The sequence below is a fragment of the Vidua chalybeata genome, chromosome 9, assembly GCF_026979565.1.
Source record: "Vidua chalybeata isolate OUT-0048 chromosome 9, bVidCha1 merged haplotype, whole genome shotgun sequence".
NCBI lineage: Eukaryota > Metazoa > Chordata > Aves > Passeriformes > Viduidae > Vidua > Vidua chalybeata.
In genome coordinates this window covers 3073377-3093288 of record NC_071538.1, presented here as the reverse complement: position 1 = coordinate 3093288, position 19912 = coordinate 3073377, and the positions used below count along the sequence as shown (strand labels likewise).

The window sequence follows — 19912 nt, the reverse complement described above, 5'->3', positions numbered from 1 at the left end:
TCAGGAGTAGCCACTGAGCTGCAAGTAAAATGATTGGATAAGAAAGGAACCCTGGGAGCCAAAGCCTGGACTTTGGAACAGGCTTCGGGGCCCTTGAGAATTCTTTTCTACAAGCCCTTGGGCAGTGGAGCTGTAAACACCAGGCAGAACTGGTTATTTTCTCTCTGTTTACTCTTTAAAGCACCATCAGACTCCAAAAGAAGACAGACTTCTTCCAAGGTTGCCCCTGCACTGCAGTTTTGTGTTGTGTTCTTTGCTCTTTCCATACCATCCCGTAGAAATGGTACTGGCACGTGTGTAGGTTTGTGGTGCTTAATATCAGCAAAGAGCAGAAAAATCTACCAAAAAAAAAAAATCTTACCAAAGCAGAAAAATCTAAATGTTGAAATTTTGTATTTAAATATTCTCTTGAGTTTGGTTTTACCTAGAAATTAATGCTAAAAGCAAAAGATTTCTTGGTTGTGACAGTCCAATGTGTGTATGTGATAGTGAATGAAACTTCTGTGTCGTCATTTGTCTTCTCAATTTCATAATGTTTATTTCAACATCTGTTTGAATCTGGTAGAATCAGCATCCCTGGAAGTGTTCCAAAAACATGTGGCTGTGTCACTTGGAGACATGGTTTAGTGGTGGGCTTTGACAATGATTGGATTCACTCATCTTAATCCAACCTGAAGCAATTCTGTGGTTCTCTAGTCTACTTCTCAGTGTTGTGGAGACCATAATAAAATCTTAATTTTCCTGTTTGTTTTAACACTAACCCTTGCAATCTGTGAAAGTGCATGAAGATTCAGGGGTTGTATCTATGGGAGGGTATGAAGAGTCTGCTTTGCTTCAGCATTAGGAACATTTGGTTTTTGACAGTACTGAAATTGGTAATTATAGCCTGTCTTGATTTTTTTTTTTTTACTCATTAAACTAATTTCTTAATTACCAGAAAATGCATTCTGTCTTTGAGATTCTGCACTATATTTTTTTACAACAAGGTGACTATCGCTGCCTTCATTTCAAGTTTTGACTTTAATTATGGAATTGTATGTAGTTCTTGCAAAAGAATTAAAGCTGTTCCAGAGCAGTGGGGTGAAGGAGACTTGTGGATCTGATCACAATCACCATAATTTAGGCCTTTTCCTTTCAGCTTTGCTTATGAGAAAAGCTTTTACTTTCCAAGAGGGAGGCTTCCACACAGTTTTCTGTATGGATTTTTAGGATGCTGTGATGCTGTTTGTATTTGAAGGATTACCCTGGTGAGAAGGTGGGAATGGTGGCTGAAGCCAGTGAGTCCTCCTGGAAGATCAGGAGAAGGTTTCAGTTAAAAACTGGGTATTTTCTTTCTGAACACAAATGTTTGCTAAGCTGGAGTGAACACTTAGGGTCAGCTTCGGTCTTAAGAGCAAAAATGGAGTTGTGAGGTCTGAAATAGCACTTGGAGGATCAAAAAAGATGATGGGAACTTTGGTCAGGGTGCTGTTACGAGTGTGTCCCTCTCTGTCTTGGTGCAATTCCTTTTACAAGCAAATATGTGTTCCCTCCAGCCCTTTGGACTTGGTTGTTCTTCTTCCTCTGCATGACAAAGATGGTGGATTTACTCTGAAGAACTATTTCCATGGCAGCCACTTGTAAAATTGTCCCTATGTCCTTCTGTTACAACTTCTTTGTGTATCTATTTTGTTTTGTAGACACAGATGAGGACACGGTGAAAAGATGTTTTGCCACGTTTGAAGAGAAATTCTTCCAAACCTGTGAGAAAGAACTTGCCAAAATCAACATTTTCTATTCAGGTAAGGCGTTTATTTTGTGTGTATTTGTGGAAAATTCAACAACAGAGAAAGGGCCTGAAGGTCCCAAACTTTCAGGATAACCACAGTGGTGATGCAGGTCTACCATCAGGTAATTAGAGGGCGGGTTTGTTTGGAAAACTGCTCTGGTTTAATCACAGATCTGGAGCTAAACCCTGGCATTAACTTGGCTAACCCTGGCTGGAGGGAGAATGAGTGGCAGGTGATTTCATTTCTTTGAACTTCCAAGGTATCCTGCTGAACTTTATGGAGATGCTCTTCAAACTAAAGGGCACAGTCTTTCAGTTTATCCATGCTGACAATCTCCTGGCACACGTTTTAGGTGTGCTGAGCCTCCTAGCTGGTGTTTCCTGAGCTTCTGCAGGAGCAGCTCTCGTGGGCTGGCCTGTGTATTGGTAGATTGATCATCTTGATGGGTCCAACAAGTTTTTAAACACTGAGCTCTCACTGAAACCCCTGCAGCTGTCTGGAGTACAAAATCCAGCAGCAATTGCCATGGGCTGTATATTTTGAGTAAAAATGTTGTGATGGCAAGAGTGGGGATTTCTAGGTGTCACATACCAAGTGCTGTTTTTTGTTGTTTCTTCTGAAAAAGTTGCCTTCCCATCCTGTGTTTTGAAAACAACTTTGGAACGGGTTAATTGGAAATTCACCCTGTAAAATTGCTGCAAAAAGCTTGGTGTGCTCTGGCTCCTCCTGCCATTACGCTTCAGATGATTTTCAGCCTCTTTTGGTGAGGTTTAAAATGGGGCTTCCACCAGAAAAGCATTTAAATGTGGATACAGCAGTGCCCTGGCTTCCTCTTAACATGTTGATTTATTAACTTAGTGCTATACACAGGATTTGCACCACAATATGGTAGCCTTTTCTAGTTCTGATTTTAATCTGATAACAAAGGCGCAGCTGAATTGTGCAAAAATATTTTCATAACCATTGGGTGATGACTTTATTGCTGGCTCTTTTACTGCCAGCCAGGATCTGGGTTGTGAACTTAAGGGTAGCTGAAAGCATGATGGATGCAGTGGCTGAGCACTGCAGCTTCCCTCTGTTGAGCTTCCATCTAGGGAAGTAAATCTCCTTGGGGCTGGCTGTGCCTGCTCTCCCAGCTCCCTGGAGCAGTGTGGGTGTCAGGACAAGAGGCAGTTTTTTAGGTAAAGCTGGTATTTTTTTATTGGGTCAGCTGGATTTTACACTTTATAGGTATTTTTCTGCATGTACCTAACTCAGAGCACTGCTCTGTGTTGTTTCCCTGGGACATCTTGTGCTTCTATCCCACATCTGAGGTTTTTATGCTCAGAAACTTCCTTTCTGAGCCGTATCAGATCCTGTAAACTGGGAGCTAGACTCTGTGCAGGAAGTTCTGTCAATTTAGATGCACAATACAGATTATAATTTCCCCTAATGAGGACCTGCTGCCACACGTGCAGCCACATACACGCACCCATTCCAGCATTGTTTAAAATGGCATTAATAGCATAGGGTAGGGTTTTTTTCCCCAGCTAGCTGTCATTTCAAAAAGTTCCAGGAGAGAATACATGTAATTTGAAAATCTCCTGTGATAAGATTAAAATAAGTCTTTTATTTGCAGAGGAGCGACGTGACTTTCATAGAAAGAATGGAAACCTGTTATTAGAATTATTAGCACTGAGCTGCAGCAAAAAATGTTCCATCAGTGGTTCCTACCCTTGATCCTGTCAGAAATTTGTCATGTTGGACCCTATTGTAACTCCAGGCATGTGTTGGCTTAGATTTTGACCTGGCACATCCTATTTATTATAGGTTTGTTACACAGCTTATTACCCCCCTGTCTTTACTACAGTAAATATTGCTCATTTTTCAAGAAAATTAAATTTTCTGTTGATCTCTGCTTCATTTCCTCATCATCTTTCCCTAGGCTGAAGGCTCCTTAGTGAGCATCAGCCACAGCACAAACAACCTCATCCTCTTGGGGTGGCCTGGTCCTGAACCCCAATTGCTCCATGGAGCACTCAGAGCTGGAGTGGCTGCTGCCAAAGCCTTTCTTTGCCCTTCCTTGTGTGCTCCCCTCAAACATTCCCTTAATTCCCCAGCCCAGTGGGAAGGAAAACTGCCATTAACTAAATCAGATTTAATAAACAATTGGCAATTTTTTGGACTGTGCTCAAGAAGAACCATCCCCAGCTGAAAGACAGAAGAATTGCAGTAAAATTTTCAGATGGTTCCAGCAGAGGGATGCCTAGTAAATGCCTACACTCTTTTTATGAATAGTTCTTACCATGTTATAGAAATAAAACAAAAGTAGAAAACAGCCATATAAAACCCTACACAACAGGTTAAAAAAGTTACAAAGCTGGCCTGAGCCACAGCATTTCCAGCACTGAAGAGACTGATAAGAAACTAAGCCAAGCTACAACCCACAAAAAAAGACTTTCTAAGTTTATCATCTCTTTTAGAACAAAAGAGGTTTTATTGTTTAATATTATTATTTTTTCAGACTAGTAAATACTTTACCTATAAAATAAACAGGTTTTTCCCACTTTTCTCCAGAGAACTATTTTTCCTGAACAATTAAGAAAAAAAACCAATTAAATCTACTTTTTAAAAAAACACCTTCAGAAGTTGTCTCCCAAATTTACCTGAAAACCGAACACTATTCAAGTGCTGATGTTTTATCTGTGGCCAGTTTTGGTTTGTGTTTGGGATTTTCTAGATTACAGGTTTGTTATGTTTTAAAGCACCGTCATCAGGACTTGGCTGAACAGTAGCCAGCAACATTTCCTGGTTAATTTAGGAAATTGTTATTTGTAGGAAACCCTGGCTTTAAATTGGGAAGCAAAATATTGAACAAGTAGGGAAGGGAAGGAATGCTAAAACTAAAATGTGTAGCTGGCAGGAGGTTCAGGCTGTTGATCACCTCCTGTCTGGTGGAACAGGCTTTGATCACACCCATAAGTAAATTGAAATTTGGGGGGAAATTTTCCTGGTTCTTTGGTGCAAGAGTATTTTTTCCATCATCTTTATGTGTGAACTTTTATTTAAACTTGGAAAATGAAGTCAAAAACCAACTTGGAACTGCATAGTTGAGGTGATAACACTTTCAGCAGTATCTAGCAGCATTTTTTGGGCCAAGCTGCTGCTTTATGGCAAGCATTTTGTTGAAGTCTGCCACTGTTGGTTTTGGATTTCTTGTTAGTCTTTGCCATGAAATTACACTTGAGCTGAGGGCTTGTGGGCATCAGGTCATGCAAAATGCTGCAACACAAGAGTGGTTCCAGTTTCTAAGCTTTTTTTTTTTTTTTAGCTCTTTTGAGCGACGTATTTTTTAAAGTCACTTTTCAGAATGTTAAATTAGTGATAGACAGTGCTAAATTAGTGATAGTAGTATATGACACTTCAGTGATTTTAGAGTACACTGCAAACTGAGAAATTAATTTCTATTCTGCTTTGCTGTTTCCCTGGGCAATTCCCTAGGAGGTTTTCAGAACAGCAGCGCACTTTGTTTTGTTTTGCTTCTGCATTGAGTCTGGATGGTAAAAAAAAATCATACTTTAATAAGATGAAATGGTTTGTGGATGGGAGTCAGTGCAGGAGAGAGAAGGTGGTGACAGGATGGCTCTTTCTCAGGAGAGCATTTTTTATGGATCGCTTTCAATTGAAAATATTAATTTAAACTCTTCCATATCTACTGATTTGATTTAAAGGAAATTTCAGTGTATCACAGATGGTTTAATAAATGTTTTCAATATAGAGAGTGAACTTGTGAGCTTTATTTATATGAAGGCTTTTGATTTGAACAGATATCTGTTCCTTCTTCCCAAGGGAGTTCCCAAAGTGGGGAGGGATTATTGTTTTGGCAGTCTGATCTTGTTGTGGTAAATATTATGTTTAGGTTGTAGGCTGTGGGCAGACAATTCTCACTGTGGGCTGCATTGCCTCTGTTTGCTGGAGTCCTTGCAGCTCTGGAAGTTCACTCAGAGAGGAGTTGCCCTTTCCTGCATTTTAGATCTTCTTCCTTTATTAAAGTTTATAAGCAGGAAGTTTAGAGTTTCAGGGTCCTCTGTACTTGATTTCCTATATTGATCCCCATTTTCTGTTTGGAAAGGCATTCTCCTTCTGGCAAATACCTTATGCACTGTAAAATTATTTATAGAGTAGTTTTGCTCTTAAAATTAAGCAGAATTGAGTTAGACAAAGGAAAAGGAAGAGTAAATCAGAGTAAATATGAGCGGGGAGCAATTGAGAATTATCACTGAGTTATGTAAGATACAAATGAGGAGAATTATATTGACATCTAGGAGACTGTTGGGGCAGAGCTTTGTGTAGCAGGGGGACCTTGAGGTTTCTTGTGCAGTGCTGAGTGGAGGTAGCCTCAACACTGTGAGCCTGGTCAGCATCTTCCTGGCCAGCACCAGCGCCCACGGTCTGTGACCCTGCTTATCAACAGAGATGCCAAAGCTGCGACTGAAGCTTAGCAGGGGATAAAAAAGCCTGGAAGGAACCAGTTATACAGAACAAAGAGAACGATAACGGTCTTAACTATGCTGGTTTTAGCTTTAAAAGGCTGTTATTTAGCCAAAAAAAAATTGTTTTCTGAGAGTACATAAAGCAGTATGTTTAAAGGAACACCTTCTTCATACTTGAGGTGTGAGGAAGAGAGAGAGGCTCGTTCTGAAAACACATCAAAATGGCATTTAAGTGCAAGCTGATGGCCTCTCTAACCAGTAAATAATGAGGCAGTGCTTCTAAAGTGAGGAAAAGAGGGATAAATGATTCCAGTGGATCATGTACAGCAGCCAGCAGTGTTGTAACTCCTGATCAAAGCAGAGCTGTGCTTGTCTGTCGCTGGGAGCTTGGCAGAGGGGCCGTGCTGCTCTCTGAGCAACAAAATTCAGTGTCACATTTGAAGTGTGGGGTTTGTCTTCTTTGATTTCCCTACTGTCACATGAAAAGATAGTAAACACATAGTCAGTAGTGGGTGCACAGATCTGAAAAATGCTTTGCTTACTCACTGTCATGTTTCATAATGTTGTCTAACAGGATTTTTCTCTAATGCTCCTGGTGCACTTGATTTATGTAGGAATGAGGAGCAGCTTTTCTGCTGCACTCAGAGTAGATGTGTGGTCAGTGCTTTAGTATTTGGACGAGACCCTAAATTAAGCAGAATTAATTTAGGGTCCAGGCAGTGTGGGGACACCTGCCCCACTGTCCTTGTGCTGGTTTGCAGTCCCCAGGTACAGGCTGGGCCTCTTCCATCCCTAAGAGGTGTTTGTGTGGTGCTGGACTGAACATCTTCTAGAAATCAAAGCTGGGATGGAAGCTGAGAGGTCTCAGTTCCTGGCTGCTTTAGCCTGTGCTGAAGGGACAGACCCTTGATTTTGATTATATATATATATATGTATTTTTTTTTTTTCCTTAAGAACTAGTGTGTTTTATGTAAGTTTAATGAGGAAAGCTTCCTCTTCTTCTCTGCCCCTGTGAGACTACATCTGGAGTTCTGCATCCAGATCCAGGGCTCACAGCACAAGAAGGACAAAGACCCATAAGAGTGGTCCCCAGGACTGGAGCACCTCTGCTCAGAGACAGGCGAGGAGAGCTGGGGGTGTTCAGCTGGAGAAGAGAAGGCTCCAGGAATCCCCTACAGCCCCTTCCTGTGCCTAAAGGGTCCAAGAGAGCTGGAGAGGGACTTTGGGCAAGGGCTTGGTGTGCCAGGACAAGGGGGAATGGCTTCACAGTGACAGAGGGCAGGTTTGAATTAGACATTAAGAAGAAATTCTTCCCTGTGAGGGTGCTGAGACCCTGGCACAGGTCTGCCCAGAGAAGCCATGGCTGCCCCATCCCTGGAGGTGTTCAAGGGCAGGTTGGACAAGGAACAAGTGGGAGGTGTCCCTGGCAGTGGTAGGGAGTTGAAATGAGATGGTTTTTAACCCAAGCCAGTCTGTGATTGCATCCTGTGAAAAGAGAAATACGTGGAGTGCTTGAGTTTAACGTGCAATGCGGGGAGGCCATGCAGTACAGCGCACTTCACCCCCAGGCACCTTACCTGATTTTTGGGGTGTTTTTAGAGCTGGCTGGGCCGTGTGTGACCCTCCCAGGTGACATTTCCCTCTCCCTGCCCACAGAGAAGCTTGCGGAAGCGCAGCGCAGGTTCACCACACTCCGCACCGAGCTGCAGTCCACCTTGGACGCGCAGAAGGAGGCCAGCGGGGCCTCCACACTGCAGCGGCGCCGAAAGCCCGTCTTCCACCTGTCCCACGAGGAGCGTGTCCAGCACAGGAACATCCGAGACCTGAAACTGGCCTTCAGCGAGCTCTACCTCAGCCTCATCCTGCTGCAGAACTATCAGGTACCCGCCAAGAGCGGTGCTGCCGCAGAGCCCTGCCTGTGAACGTCTCTGTGCTTTGCATGTCCTTTGGTGCCTCAGGTTTGAGCTTTTATATTTTTCACATTCTGTGCTGCTTTAGTGTGTGGGTCTGGGCTTCACATGAGGGGATGGTGAGCTCTCTGCACAGAGCAGGGAGACAAAACAATTCCTTCTCCAGCTGGGGACCAAGGACAAATTATCCAAATCTCAGGCCCAAGAGCACAAACAACGTGGGCTGAAGAGAGAAAAACAAGCAGGATGGGACTGCATGGGCTAAAGCTGGAATTGGACAATTAGCTCCAATATGCAAATGAAAAGTATCAGACCCCGTGACTGGCTGTCCATTTTGTGACCATTTTGGTTCATCTTGGGTGTAGCCCTGGCTGGGCTCTTGTGCTGCCCAAGGTGGATCCATTGAGGCCTTTAATAAATCCCTACTTTATTCTTTAACTGCATCTAGGCTCTGTTCTAGCTCAGCCTTCACAAGGCATCACCTTGAGTTGCCTCACTCAGTTTTTCATTTATTTCTTCCTTTTTAAGGGGTCCCTAAACACTTCTAAAGGAAAGGCAGGTAGCAGTGTACACCTGGTTGCTTTTAAATGAGCTAGAAGTGCTAAGCTGACCTGCTGAAGGACTTTTCCTTCTTCCTTTTCTGGGCTGGCTGACCCCAGCACCTTTGTCCAGGCAGGACTTCTTTCTTCTGTAGTGTGTTGTTCTATGCAGGGCAGGTTGGGGAAGAAGCTCTTTTATCTTATATTTGTCCTGGAACTTGAAATCCCAATGTACTGTTTCCTCTTGGCGTTACCATGGCAGTGGCTGTGACCTTGCTGTATCAGAATTTCTTGCTAAAACATCCATTTAAAATATATATATATTTTGATTTCTGCAGGATACAGGCTCATTTGCCTTGAGGCATGAAAACAAACGTATCTTTAGTTGTACTTGGATTTTCGGCTTGGTTGCAGATGCTGATCTTGTTCCAAAAATCTGGAAATAAAAATCTGTTCATATATTTTTGGCTGGGCTACCTCTTCTGGACTTAAATGCTTTGAAATGCTGCTAAGTGTTTTACTATGAGGGGTTTTAACTTGTTAAATAAGAATGTTGGAGCTTAAATTGACTACATCTGTATTTAGATCTTTGACAGATCTTTACTGCAGAATTTTACTAAACAAAACTCAGTCAGAATGAATTGAATACCACTCTGCTGTATGGACAGAACTTAATCTCCCAAAATTCTGAGTATTTGTACGTCTCCTAGAGTCATGTTACCTTTGAGCATGTGTCTGGAAACTCTGAGTTTTTTAATAAGTCACTTTAACTATTAGTGGTAGTTCCTAGTGCAAATTCCTTGGAAAGGTGGAGTATCTGTAGCTTTTTAGGAATGGAGTGAAGCAGCATCACCTGCTGCGATTTCTTCCCTTACATTTATTTTCTCTTTTAGCAGAAGACAGCTATACTTTTAATTACAAAAAAATCAGTTCTGAGGCTTGATGAGGAATTTAAATAGGGGCTGATGTGGGTCATTCCTTTGGGAAATCTTTTCCTACTATTACTCAGTGAAGAAAGGAAGGTTGCACCCTGATATTTTTGCCTTTTGTTACCATGAGTCCAGACCCACTCTAAGTCTACTAAATATTGATCTAAACCCCATCTGGTAAGCTTTCACACTTTGCAGAGGCAGCAGAGCTGCTTTCTCCAACATAACTCCAGAGAGAGAATGAGAAGAATTCCTTCAAATTGGTATTGAAGTTGGGGACAAGGAATACAAACATGAAAACAGACATAAAACTAAATCCCAGAGTACTACTGTCGTTAATCACTCTTGAGCTTAGAATATAACAATGAGGAATAGTCAAGCTCTTGCAGTTTTGGAGAGAACAAAAAAAAAAAAAACAACCTGGTGGGAGGATGATGTACCTGAGGCCTTCATGTAGGAGATAAAAAATGAAATCAGCAGCAGCATTATAAATATCAAACTGGCTTTGATGAAATGTTGATGCCTTGAGTTGGGTTACTGAGGAAGGAAAATCCACCTGAAGCAAATTCCTCAGTCTCTTAGGGGTGAACAAATGCATTCATTCCTGAGGTACACAAACCACACGTCAAATGAAATTATAAGCGGTCTCCAGGGCAGCCCTTGCATGTTTAAATGATTAAACTTCTGATAAAATTAATTTATCATTACCAGCAGTGTATTATTCTGGAGTGTGTACATACATTTAAAAAAATCTATCTATTTGCAATACTGTTTTTTAGGACAAACAAATGCTGAGAAATTAAGCATATAAGATTTAGTTACTTATTCTTTATATAATATAGTGCATTTATTGGGTGAATAATAGAGGCTGAACCAGTTTTATTAAATTACCTTGCTGGTGCATTTCCTAATGTATATGAGCAAAGATTTTTGAGTCCTCTGTTTGATTCTACTTGATGTTGTGTTATAATATTGCCTAAGTTGCACTGTTTGTTGTTTGTGGAGGGGTTTTGTTTGTTTGTTTCTGTTTTTTGTTGGTTTTGTTTTTGTTTTCACAAAATGCAGCAGAAATGGAGGTTGGGCTTGGAGAAGGCCTCTTGCCAAATAAAAGCAGCGAGAATAGCAAAATATCAGAGCGCATAAATTATGTTTGTTCTGTTCCACAGTACCATCACTATGTGATCCTTGTCAGAAACATCACTGTGACCAGCAGTGCTTTTATCATGCACCTTGAGGTTGCAGAATTTTTGCAGCCAGAGGATGAAATGCCACTGCAGAGGTTTTACGGTGTCTGGTATAAACATATCCCAGCCAACCAGGGCACCCCAGATTTAAGCTGGGCTTGTACCCATGGCAGATGAAGGGATGTTATTTCAGGCCACAGAAAGGTCCCTGACCAAAATCATCCTTTTGTTGCAGTTTTTCATGTGAAATTTCTGTTCTCCTTGGGGTGGAATGCTGGTTTTTCCAATAGAAAGTAATTAAAGTCTCTTGTCTGCAATAAGGCAGGTCATTAATGCTTTGGCTTCCTGCTCCTGTCTCTCCAGCCTCATTTCCCACCTAGATGGGAGGGTCTGGCATTAAATCACTCTAAGCATAATTACATTGAAAATAATTTCACTGAGTAGTTGGTGCCTCTCCCCAGGGCATTAGATTTTGCTTTTTTCTCTGGTTTTCTTTCCAACCTGCTCTCTAAGCTTTTTTAAGAAGTGAGTCTTGCCATGGTCTCTGTGTTTCTGCTGTTGTTTGAATGAAGCATTGAGTTTTTTAGGCAGCACTTCCTGCACAATGAAATGCAGGATTGCAAATACATCGTGCCACAGCAATTGCTGCTGTGTGATGAGCTCTGCCTGTTTTAGGTACTGTGCATGGGTGTTGAATCAGGGATCATCTGTAACTTGGAAATCAACAGTTGCTTCTTGTTTTAAGCATTGTGTGCTTGTCTCTACAGACTGGAGGGTTACATCTCCCACATCTGCAAGCCTAAGCTGGTTTTGCAGTCATTGTGCAACATACTCTGTGGGAAAACATGCTGCTGTGGGGATGCACTTGTCTGGATTTAATCTGCAGCACTGACAACTTTCATACCAAGATTTCCCTTCTGTAATGAATTTAACTGGAGAACTTGATTTGAAACCAGTGTCAAGTTTAAAGAAGTCAGTAGCTCAGATTTTTCAGCTGGGAAAACCCCTTAAGGGTTGTCTTCAAGGTAGCATCAGGTCACTTCTTGCATAAGGGAGGAAGGTGGAAGTGATCTGGCTTTTCAGGAAATAAAAAGCTTCAGGTAGCTCCTTTTTTTTATGCCACATTTTTTACTTTATTTGCTAGGATTATGTCTTCCTTATAATAAAGTAAGAACTCAGAAACTTCCTGACAAGGAATGCAATCGTTTTGATTCTTATTAATGATTTCTTTCTCACTAGCACTGGGGAGAGAACCATTTCTTTTTCTTGGGACATGGCTGGGGTTTAAAAGCCAGCATGTTCTTTCCCTTGCCTGCAGAACCTGAACTTCACCGGCTTCCGCAAGATCCTGAAGAAGCATGACAAGAACCTGGAGACGGCGCGGGGGGCGGAGTGGAGGGTGGCCGAGGTGGAGGTGGCTCCCTTCTACACCTGCAAGAAGATCAACCAGCTTATCTCCGAAACAGAGGTGAAGAGGCTGCTCTGGGCACTGCCAAAAATCCCCCCAAAACGGGGTTTTTGGTCACTAGTGGTTTCTGGAAGTGTTCAGGCATCGGTAGGATGGAGCTCTGAGCAAACTTGTTCTAGTAGAAAGCTCCCCTGCCCATGGCAGTGGGTTGGACTGAGATCTTTAGGTCCCTTCCAACGCAAACTGTTCTATGACACTGTAATTCCCATAGTGTTTTGTCCTCTTTATAGCTTGTATTTACCACCAAGATGGCTAATAATTGATTTTGAACTGACTTCTGGCACTGCTTACATAAGTATGGGTATGTTCCCTTCAGCTGAGAACTTTCCCCTTGGCAAAGCCTAGTGCAGCCTTAACTTCTGCTGTGAAGGAGCTTGGCGCAGCATGCTGAGCTTTTCATGTCTTTGTATTAAAAGAATACTTGGCCAGGGCTCACTTCTAACATGGAAACCAACCTTTAGGTTTGGTTTGACCACATGCTCATCATCCAGATGACCTTCAGTGGTGTGTGTCTTTGTCTCCTTAGGAAGTGGTGACCAACGAGTTGGAAGATGGAGACAGACAGAAGGCAATGAAACGTCTGCGTGTTCCACCCTTAGGAGCAGCTCAGGTGAGAGATGGGGGTTGTGGAGCGAAGCTGCTCCTCCAACTTGTCAAGGTGCCAAATCAGATTCAACATCTGAAGGAAACAGTGGAAATAATTGATGTGAGCATGCATGGGGCAGGGCCAGATAATCTGCTTTAGTTCCGGACGGTTTGGAAATAGGTTAGTGCTCCTAACGCATGCAGACAAGGTAATGAAGGGAGGAGATAAATGGTAAAAGGAAATTTGTGCTAATAAAAGCATATGCTTAGTGTTTGTGTGGTCTGGAATATTTTTCAGGGGCCACTGAGACTCCCTTGCTCTGTTTCAACGTGGCAAGAATATTACACAGCATTTTCAGTTTAAAAAAACCTCACTTCAAGAGCAGGAGTGCAATCAGGGATTGGGAGCTTGTGTTTGTGATTTTAAGTTTGCTCTGCAAACTAATCTGACTGTGCTGATAACCAGTTCACCTCACCTTAATTCTTCTGTGGCTTTATTCACAGCCTGTACCAGCCTGGACTACATTCAGGGTTGGATTGTTCTGTGGGTTGTTCATTGCACTGAACGTCACTGTCATACTTTCAGGTAGGTGTCCTGCCCTGCCTGGGTTTGGGTGTATTCTCCTTACTTAGGGAGCACCTGGACCTGGATGTTCTGGGTTAAATCAGAGCCATATCACATTGGTGTGAGCTACTAGTTCTGCTCAGCAGTAGGTTGTGGTTTTTCTCATGTTGTATATGTCAATGTTGAAGACAAAAATCCTTTTCTTCTGGTTTCCTCTTTATTTTTGGAGGGATATTCTGAGGGTGCAACATCTATGTGTAAAAACGGATTTTTGTTATCATTCTGGGAGCACACAGCCTGCGCCCACCTTGAGACAGGTGATTGTAGAACCTGAGCTTTGCATGGTCTCTCCCTAAAGAAGAGACCACCAGACACAGAGCCATGTGACCAGATGCCACTCGAGATGAAAATCTGGAATTCATGTGGAAATTCCTGGGATTTCAATGCCTGGAGTCTGCTAATGGAATTAATTGACTTTTTCTTATTGGCAGTTGTTAGACTGTTAGATTGTTTAAAAGCTACAGTTAATGGGTGCATCTCTCAGGCCCTGGCTTTATTCTACTTTGTGCCTTCTGAGTTTGGCCCCTGATTAGAGTAAGAGCCACGTTAGTGCTGCAGATCCAGACACAGAGCTTAATCACAAGCGGCTTTACTAATTGTGTGTGTGATTTCTGGAGTGTTGTAACTTGCTTAAGCAGTACAAAGGAAAAGGCTTAACAAATCAACTTACGAGCTCTTGCATTAGGGAAAGCCCATGTCTGTGTTTTTATGACTTAAAAGAATTTTTAATCGGATGCTTCTGTAATTGGATCCAGCCATCTCTTGGGATAAAATGCCTCTGTTTGAGGAGCTGTTTGCAGTGCTTCTCGTTTGGTCTTCTCGTGGTAGAGGCATGAAGTTGACCCATCTGCATGAAGGCACTGTTTAATGTGTAGAAACTGTTCTTTAGTCATAATTTCTGTTACTTAAACGTTTGATCTCTGTGTGAGATGCAAAATTATTGAAGCCGGTTGTGTTTGCTTTCCCTCTCAGTGCTGAGAATGAAAAAGTGAGGCAGTTGTGAGAAGGAATTCATAAAAATGATTATATCTCTAGAGCAGGTGTTACTAACCCAGTGTGGGTAATAGGTGTGTTGTATCAGCAGGCATGATCTGATAGCTGAACATTACTGCAGAAACTGGGCAAAAACCTGGATTCCAAGTGCAGAGTGGGTGTTTTTAAGTGGCTCATACTTTGCTAACCTCTCAGCTGCTTTTGCCAAATTGTTTCTGTGATTCGATCAGCTAAGATAGGATTTTAGTGTTCTATGTGGAGAATTTGTGAAACAGCATCAGAACATGGCTTCTGTCGGTAACCCAGTGCTGTACTGCCTGATTTGAAAACTACAGCAGCAGCAGCATTTTACAGAGATGAGTTCATCATCACTTGGGGTTAAAGGCTGCAAAGCTACAAGTGGATCCCAGGAGGGTGTCACCCTAAAGAGGACAAATTCTGAGGCTTCACTGTTTCTGTTTGGGCTTCCCTAGGTGCCAAGCTAGTGTGTGAGGTTGGAATTTCACAGAAATGTGCATTCATTTTATTAGCCAGAAAGCTGCAGGGTTTCATGCAAAATTTCACACCCTTACTTCGGTCCTGCTCTTGTTTGAGAATTGGGCTGCCATTAGTCTTGTCACCAGGGATATTTTCACTTCTTAGTCAGTATTTTTGGGGCTACTCTGTCCTGTTTGGAGTGTTGACCAGATGACCCATTGTGGTTCCTTCCAACCATACGCATTTTGTAATTTCCCTTGGTTTTCAGGTAAAAATTTGAAACCCTTTCTTTACAATTCCACATTTAAGACTAATTTCTTTCAGCTTTTTTGGGGGTGTGTGATTTCTGTCCAAAAATTGACTTTGTTTTGCCTGAATCCAAGAGTCTAAAGTTTTACATTTAAAGCAGCAGTTCTGGAGTCACTTTTTCTTGCACGGCTTTTTCTCTGTAAGTTATGAAGTATAAAGTGTAGATGCTGAACACATGAAATTTCCTATGGATTTGCTTTCTCTGAGAAAAAGTGTGAAAAATTTGGGGCTGTAATTGAGCCAGGTCTGTGGGACTAAATTCTCAGGCTCAGTTCTGTAAAGTGCAGGTTCTTTCTTTTACCCCTCTTAGAAAGCATGTGGGTGAGTAACTCTCAGTGAAACTAAAACTGAGGATTTTGAATAACTGCATTTTATTTATGCTTTTCTCATCAAACCTGTGCCTAGTGACCAGTCCTTTGCAAAGAGGTCTGTGCTGGAGAAAGCTGCTGCTGTATAAGGCTGATCATTGTTTGAAGTGAAGCACATTTGTTTCCAAACCCCTGAAAACTGAACAAAGGAAGCAACAGGCTGGAGCACTGCTGCCTTGTGCTGGGGTTTCTGTTTGGGTGGGGCTGGGTGTTGTAATGGGGCTGGCCATGAATATGTATCGCATTACCATTGTACTGAGTCCGGTGATGAGGCGGGTTTAGCATTGTTTTAAATGCTGTAAATGGTTCCTCTTGGTTTGGTGGGGAGCTGAAGTGTTTGTGTATGTCTGTTGGGATTTCATCTCTATTAAACCAGAATATTTAAGTGTCTCTAGTCAGATTTATGCTGGTGCTATCCCTTGTGTCTGTAGTGTGAGGCAGGGACGCTGCTAATGACTCGATTACAGCAACTGGAAAGGGAATTTTCCCCAGAATACCCCTAAATCCTCTGACAGGCTAGGCAAAAATCCTTCACTTGCTGGAACATGCAGTTGTGTACACGTGTACCCTGTTTTCTCCGGGTAAAGCCAAACATCTGAGATCCAGGATAAAGACTTGTTTTGTGACACGATCTCTGTTTGTTATCCCTAAAATCCTTCCTTTTTTTTTTTTTTTTTTTTTTTTTTGTCTTTGTCAGGTGTGGCTTTTATAGATGGACCAAATGTGTGGCCACTGGTGAGAATCTATCGAGGTGGCTTTCTCCTGATAGAATTCCTCTTTCTCCTGGGTATCAACACATATGGCTGGAGACAGGCTGGAGTCAACCACGTGCTCATCTTCGAACTCAACCCCCGCAGCAACTTGTCCCATCAACATCTCTTTGAGGTGAACAGGAGGGATTTTAGAGTGACTGAGCCATGCTGAGGATCAGCAGGATAAATCCTGCGCCGTTTCCTGGCAAGGACTCCTAATACAATTAGAAGAGGAAGTTGCTGAAGTCTGATTAGATTACAGGATTGAGCACTGCTCTCCCTTTTCTCTTAATGAGAACACATTGCAGGTTTCAGGGCTGTGTTTTCATTAGGTGTCTGGCTTTTTTTTTTTTTTTTTCTTCTTTTTTTTTTTTTTTCTTTTTCTATTTTTTTTTTTTTTTCCTGCAGATTGCTGGTTTCCTGGGCGTTTTGTGGTGCCTGAGCCTGCTGGCATGTATATATGGTAAATTCACCTACATCCCCATGCAGGTGAACCCACTCATCTTGTACGGCTTCATGTTGCTTTTTCTCATCAACCCTACCAAAACCTTATATTACAAGTCCCGTTTTTGGCTGCTCAAACTATTGGTAAGTGTCAAAGGTGGTTGAAATAAGTAACTTTTTGTTTAAATGCTGTGGCTGAGCAGTAGCTGTGAAGTGTATACAAGTGTCACTAAGCCTCAGGAAAGAGGGATGCTGGGGGATGCTTATACCACTGTGATTTATAGAGCAGACCTGATCAGGTGTTGACTGCAGATAGTTTTTGAGGAGGAGTTTGCAGAAGCATATTCTGCTTCCTGTACCAGTTGACTTGTTAACCTTCCTATAGACAGCTGCTTACAAACTTTTGCATGTATGGAAATCCTTGGATGTCTCTGCTTGTTTGTTCCTTAACCTAGTGAAACAGATTGATTAGACATCCAGTGCTCTAAGGCAAGGCTGAATGGATGCTCCTCAGCCCAAACTGGCATAGTGCCAACGTTGAGAGGGTTCACTGATGGAGAGAGAACCTTTGGAAAAGTTACTGCCTATAAAATTATGTTCATGAGTGGAGTTTTTTCTGTTTGCACTCTTAAACAAACTCTTTGTTTGAGACCAAGCTCTTTATTTTCCTATAAGTCTGTAATTCAATGTAAATATGTGTGCTGTTCCAGTTATAGGTGGGAGCTCTGTAAGAAGTTTTTAGACTTGCTGGGTGACTCATGAGTTTATTCCTAAATGGCTGTTTCATATGCTCTTCCCCACCCTGTGCACTCTTTTAAATTGGCTTTAATCAAGCTGGTTCCCCTGACACCTTCTTCTTGCTGGCACTGCTCTGAGAGCTTTGGGCAGAAGAGGGTTTGGCTGGCTGGTTTTCTTCATAGAATCATTCCAGTGCCAATTAAAACAATTAACTTTATCTGGAACATGGCAAAGATGAGACACAGCATCATGCTTTGAGGACGTGCATGCAGGTATACACACAGTGAATTAACCTCTGTGTGCTCACCTGTGTTATTTGATTTGCTGGCTTGCTGCTATTGCAGCTTCTTCCTTTGTGCCTTCCAGCACTCAGCCATCCCTCACAGAGGTACCTTTAGTCCCAAGCCTCATTAGCCTGGCTGCTGTCCCCTGGTGTGAGGGGAACCACATGAGCAATATCTGTGCTAATTTACCTTAATATCTTACCAGGGTGAGATTCTCAGTCTCCACAGAGCTCTTAGGCTGTTTGCAGCTCCTGCCCTGTCCCAGTGATCTCCAGACTGTGCTGCAGTCTGAGATAGAGTTGTAGGGTCATGGAATAGCCTGAGTTGGAAGGGACCGTAAAGATCATTGAGTTCCAACCCCTCTGCCACAGGCAGGGACATTTTCCACGATCTCTGAGCCCTGTCCAACCTAGCCTTGGACACTTCCAGGGATGGGGCAGCCACAGCTTCTTTGGGCAATCTGTGCCAGGGCCTCACCGCCCTCACAGGGAAGAATTTCTTCCTTGTATCTAATCTAAACCTACACTCTGTCAGTTTTAAGCCATTCCCCCTTGTCCTGTTACTAAATGCCCTTGTAAACAGTCTCTCTCCAGCAAACCTGAACCATGGAATATCTGGAGTTGGAAGGGATCCACAAGGTTCATTGAGTACCTTGAGTGTGCAGAGGCCAGTTCATCCCAAGGTCTCCTAGGGGAAAAAGTCTTCATCAAAATGCAAGATGACCTTAATGATGGGAAATGACATGGTACTTGTGTGCATTATGTGGAAGGAGGAAGGGGAAAGAAGAGGCCAGACCACATAAAGAGCAGCTTTTATTGTGTGTACTTGACCAGCTGGGTGTATTTTATTTCTTCATGCAGCTGCCAGCAGCTCTCTGGGTGAAAGGAGGTTTAAATAGTGCAAGTATTAGAACTGTGCTGCTGACACAAAATTATGTTTGGTGAGCATTTTTCTTCACATGCATCATATGTTTCATTTCCAGCCAAAACAAAATCTGACATATCAGGTGTAGCAGAGCATTACTGGCACTTTCAATTTTTCTGTAACCAAATGAGGGGTATAATTGGGTGTGTTGTAGCATTTCCTCATGGATCTAGGAGGCTTCCTGTCTCCACCTGTGACCAACATCAACTGCTGGTTGAGGGTGGGATTGCTTGTGCTAATCCCTGAGGGATGGCAAAACATCAGAATTGATCTTCCTCTGAGTGAAAAAAAGTTATTTAGCCTGTAGTAAAGTCTAATTCCCCTGCCAGGCTCTTCTTTCTTGCCCGAGTGCTTAGGTGAGCATTATTTGTGCCTTTGCTGCCAGATGAGAAGCCCCTGAGTGCCCTTGTGTGGGCTGGGGAGAGCAGCTCGCAGGGAGGAATTGGATGTGAGCACAGGGAATGTCCCCGTGCCCACGCTCTCTGCAGGAGCTCAGTGGCCACACCAGTGCAGGGGGCCTGTCTGTGACAGGTGAAAAGCTAGCAGGAGTTCAGCTCAGCTCAGGTATCTGCCATCTCAGCACCAATCAAAAGTGCAGGGATCGGCAGCAGGAAGTCCCTGCTCAGGCTGTGGGATTGTTGATAGAGAATTGCAACTGTTGAAACTGAGGTGCTGCTCTGGTGTTTTATGGCTTTATCCTTATCTGGAGGATGTTGCAGACACTTCTCAGCTGGGAAGCAAGGAGCTGGCTGTGGTACCTCCACTGGAATTGGGGCTGCAGCTCCAGCTGTGCCTGGTCAGCAGGCAGAAGCCACAGTGCCTGGCACATGGCATTGGGAGGGTTCAGGTGGCAGCTCAGGTTCTGCAGGAGGGTTGACTCAGATGCCAGTGCCAGATATGTTGTGGATCTATCTGTTGACTCCTCCTCAGCTGTAAGCTGTAGGTGGAAAACTTCTACTCTCTTCAAAGTTTTATGCTGTCACCTGGCTGTGCTGAAGTACTTCTCCCTAAATTAACAAAAATATTATTATTTCTTTTTTCTTGTTTGTTTTTTTTTTTTTTTTCAGGGACATTTGTCTGTAAAGCTATTTTCACTTTTCATTTGCTTAGCTAGTCTTTGTTCACGGACAAAACAATGGTCT

At 42.7% G+C, this 19912-nt stretch overlaps 1 protein-coding gene across 2 annotated transcripts in view; it reads left to right on the top strand.

The window, feature by feature from the left end:
• Positions 1-19912, top strand: part of XPR1 (xenotropic and polytropic retrovirus receptor 1) — a 108841-nt gene that overhangs the window by 68137 nt on the left and 20792 nt on the right. For both annotated transcript variants that reach the window (XM_053950244.1, XM_053950243.1), the window contains exons 3-9: positions 1680-1781; positions 7898-8121; positions 12122-12271; positions 12798-12881; positions 13361-13442; positions 16326-16513; positions 16789-16968. In XM_053950244.1, coding sequence (XP_053806219.1) covers positions 1680-1781; positions 7898-8121; positions 12122-12271; positions 12798-12881; positions 13361-13442; positions 16326-16513; positions 16789-16968 — 1010 coding nt within the window. The remainder of the gene's footprint in view (positions 1-1679; positions 1782-7897; positions 8122-12121; positions 12272-12797; positions 12882-13360; positions 13443-16325; positions 16514-16788; positions 16969-19912) is intronic.